The sequence below is a fragment of the Colobus angolensis genome, unplaced genomic scaffold (genome assembly GCF_000951035.1).
Source record: "Colobus angolensis palliatus isolate OR3802 unplaced genomic scaffold, Cang.pa_1.0 Scaffold30, whole genome shotgun sequence".
Classification (NCBI taxonomy): Eukaryota; Metazoa; Chordata; class Mammalia; order Primates; family Cercopithecidae; genus Colobus; species Colobus angolensis.
In genome coordinates this window covers 8591010-8595041 of record NW_012116266.1, presented here as the reverse complement: position 1 = coordinate 8595041, position 4032 = coordinate 8591010, and the positions used below count along the sequence as shown (strand labels likewise).

The 4032-nt window shown below is 43.5% G+C and overlaps 1 protein-coding gene across 1 annotated transcript in view; it reads left to right on the top strand.

Moving 5' to 3' along the window:
• Positions 1–4032, top strand: part of LOC105517476 (aldehyde oxidase 4-like) — a 73281-nt gene that overhangs the window by 3208 nt on the left and 66041 nt on the right. The window contains 2 exon segments of the mRNA XM_011950013.1: positions 894–990; positions 3664–3772. Coding sequence (XP_011805403.1) covers positions 894–990; positions 3664–3772 — 206 coding nt within the window.

Sequence of the window (4032 nt, the reverse complement as noted above, 5' to 3'; positions counted from 1 at the left end):
GGGCGACAGAGCGAGACTCCGTCTCAAAAAAAAAAAAAAAAAAAGAAAAGAAAATTAATCTTAACCTCTACGCAAGCTGATGATAACCTCCACCCATAAAATGCTTTTTAAACTTCACCCAGAGAAGGTTTCAAGCGAATTCCAGTATATGCTTATAGAACCTAAAGCAGGGGATTTACATGTAGTATTTGTTCTCCCTTTGTATGCAAACACCTTACAGGAAAAAAGATACATAGTGATTGTTGACATAACTGGTTCAGGAGCCATGGTTATTAAATTAATAATGTCTAGTCCCATAAAAATATAATAGCATTACATTGCAGTACTAGGAAAAGTTAAGCCTCACAGGGGAAATTTTTCTAAGTTCTGCACACAAACCACATCCCACCACCTCTACAGCAATAATGTTACATGGGTTCAGAATCCATTGTCCACAACTCAGAATTCAGCAGGTTTTTTCACAACTCATTTGGATGCAAACGCCAACCTAACTGGCATGAGGCTCTATGTAGTTTTCCTGTATCCTACTTAATATGACTGTGCACATGTTTCACTGAGGAGACATCAATATGTTTGATTACAAGGTGCTGCCCTAGACCAACTGGGAGTGCTATATTATTACCTTTCTAAAATCTGAACGATTTTAAATTCAGAAATGCATCTGGACCTGAGGTTTTCAGACAAGGCAGAGGAGCCCTGCAAGGATTTCTTCTTACCTTTCATCAGTGAGCTCATTCATAAGGAAAAGCTGAACAATCTCTCTAAGCAAGAAACCATGGCCAACTTGGTACAAGACTCAAGAAAACATGTTGCTTGTTATAAGTATGCAAGGGGGAAAACATAGAAATCAAAGCAGTCTGGGCCCCCCTTTTCCTTGACTCCCTTCCTTTGAGTTCGTCTTACAGGCACTAAATATTCCCGTGGAGGAGGAGGCTGCGGTGCCTGTACAGTAATGGTGTCAAGATACAACTCCACAACCAAGGCAATCCAGTATCCTTTGGGTTGGCATCGGCCCCTGGCTGCTCTGGGCATGCCTGGGAAGGGTGTGGAACTGCCACTTTTCTTGTCAATGTGCCTTGCGCCCCTCCTCTCTCCAGGTGGCTAATGCACTCATGCTGCCTCTAGGCCTGCTGTCCCTATAACTTCCCAAACTCCAGATCTTTCCACAAACGTTCTTCCCATCAGAATGTATCTACCTTGTGTGCCTATCAGGCTCTGCTCTCTATTGCTGTAAAAACATTTCATTTGCTTCTGAGTAGGAGATTTCAGGGTAAGATTAGGCAAGAATGGCTTAACACAAAGAAATTACCAGGAATATCTTGATCTTGTATTATCTCTTCATGGTCAGCAATTTCCAAGATGAAGATTAAATCTTAACCTCGACCCAAGCCAGTTGTAGTCCTGGTGGAAGATTCAGGTATGCAACATATACTAAGAGTTGCTTGCCTGGAAAGGCTGAATGAAACCTTAAGTCATGCTGCATGATTGAGTCAGCATCTCCTTGACCTAAAAATGTAGTTTTGCTCACTGATTGAATGTGGTGATGAAGGAGTTGTCTAGCATGAGTCCCAAGCTTTTGCCTTAGGTGCCTGGATGGTGCCATTCACAAATTAGGGAATTTGGAAGAGGAGAAGCAGGGAGGGGAAAGTGGTAAGTTTAGCTGTGGAGTAATTATGGGACACCTACAAGGGATTGTCCAACAGGCACCAAGATAGACAGGTCTGTTACTTAGAGAAGAGATCTCATCTGGAGCTATGACTTACTGGAACTTATTTATAACTTCAATATGTATGGAATGCTTATGGTATACCAGGCACTGTTCAAAGAAGCTCACATATGTTATCATATTTAGACCCCAAAACAACTTTGAGACGGGCATTATGATCACTCACACTAAAAAAAAAAAGAGGAAACTAAGACAAAGAGAGTTAAATAACTTGCTCAAGGTTTCACAGGCCAGGTAATGGCAAAGGCAGGTTTTCAGCCCAGGCCACCTGGAAGGTAACAGGAACTGTGGGAGAGCATATAAGAATAGGACACTATAGAACAACAAAAAGAAAACTGGGCAAAGAAAGAAGGCCTTACAAAGGAGACCAACAAGAAGTAGGCAGAGTTGAAGGAGGAACATTGAGAGGAGAAAGCTCCAAAAAGACAGAGATGGTCACTAGTATGAAACACTAGGAGTGGTCCCGGGACATTGGATTGCTCCCAGAGCAATGACAGCTGAATGGTGGAGCTGGAAGGGAAGGTACAGTTGGTATAGATGTGACTGGAAGGCAAGGAAGCCGTAGACAGCTCTTGAAGAAACGACCAAGAAAGGAAAGAAAATTGGGCCAATGTTGGAGGGGCACACAGGTTTTGAATTTTTTTTTTTAGCATAGAAAACATTTGAATTTATTTCTAAAGGCAGGGAATTTGGGGAAATGAGAAGCCTAGACAGAAAGAAGGTAGGAGGACCATTGATGATGGGGCAAATCTATGTGGCGCCAAGAGTAGATAGGATCCGGAGATCAGGGGAAAGGGAGGAAGAAGGGTTCCGTACACTCTGGGCCTTGTGGAGGTGAGACTGATTGCAAATATGAGTGGCCACAGGCTAGGGGTGGAGGGAGCTCATGGCTCTATTCCCTGCATGAGGTATAAGGGCAAGACTGAGGAGAGCAATGAGCACAGGAAGAGTCATTGAGAGAAAAGGCAGAGGGAGGCGAGATCAAAAGGAAACAGACCTTAACAGGGAGGGAAGCGGAGGACATGAAAAACAAAGATGTATCTGTTGCATGAGGTGCCTGGGGCCCACCCTCGTTCTGTACACTAAGCACTCTTCCAGGGTCCCTAGCTAGTTGGCTGGGTGGCTTCCAAACAGCTTTGTTGATTCGAAGGGCTGGGGAAACCACGATCAGCACTCTATCTTTTCTTCAGAAGAATAGCATTCATGCTCCCAGCCTGGGTAGGGAAAGAAAGGAAACATTCCCTGGGAAAGGGGCAATTTCCCACGCCTGAAAAGAGGCTGGGACTTAGCCTGAGTGGGAATGAAGAAGCTAAACTTAACTAATGAAGCCTGGACTCCATTCCTAAGCAGGGAGATGGGAATCTGGTACTAGCCAATCTGCCATGTCATTAACACAGGCGCCAGGATGGGAGAGATGGTCAAGGCAAGGCACAAAACAGTGACTTTCATACTTGGCCATTCCTTAGTTGGACTCATCCAAAGAGCTTTAAAAAGTGATTAATTGATCCCTCACCAGAAGTTCTGTTTAATTGGACTAGGGTACAATCAGAATATCTACAGTTTTTAGAGCTTTCCATGGTTAAGAACAACAGGGCTAAGCCACCCCACGGTGGTTTACTAAGTCGGTAGATTATTTTTATGGTGAATAAAAGGCTTCCTTTCCCTGGAATGAGAAAAAAAAATGGAGAATGGGGGTGTTTTGAAGGTCCTACACAAGGTCTTCATTATTCTTTTCTTCCACTTCTTTTTGCCATTCTGCACCAGTCACACCTAAGTTTTTTCTTGGGCACATCCATAAATTTATGGTTTTCTATCTAGCCTGCTCTTATTCTCAGGGAAATACAGTCTCCTGACTCTCCTGGACTGAAATAACTCCCGAGCTATGTTACCCACTCCCCATGATTCCAATGTGTTCTCTTTACCTAATCCCATCACAGCCATTATCCAGCAACGGCGTGCCTGGTACCCATCTGCTCTCTGTATGGGGCTGCAGTCACCACCGTGGAAGGTGTGGGAAGCATCAAAACCAGGATTCACCCTGTGCAGGTAAGAGCAGAATGCAGTCTGGACCAGCTGATGGCATCCCACGTAGTCTAATGTACTCCATTTAGGTCACCACCTTTGAATTCCTTTATGCTTTTAAATTCTCATTTTGTAAGATTCAGTACTCCATAGCTACAGATCTTTTCAGAGATCTTGTCAAGAGCCTTTCATTGATTTTAATATATCTTAAACCCAAGACTTTCTCAGCCCTATCCTTGCCCTAAAGTGAAAAAAGAACAATCCAGTTTGACAAGAAAATGATA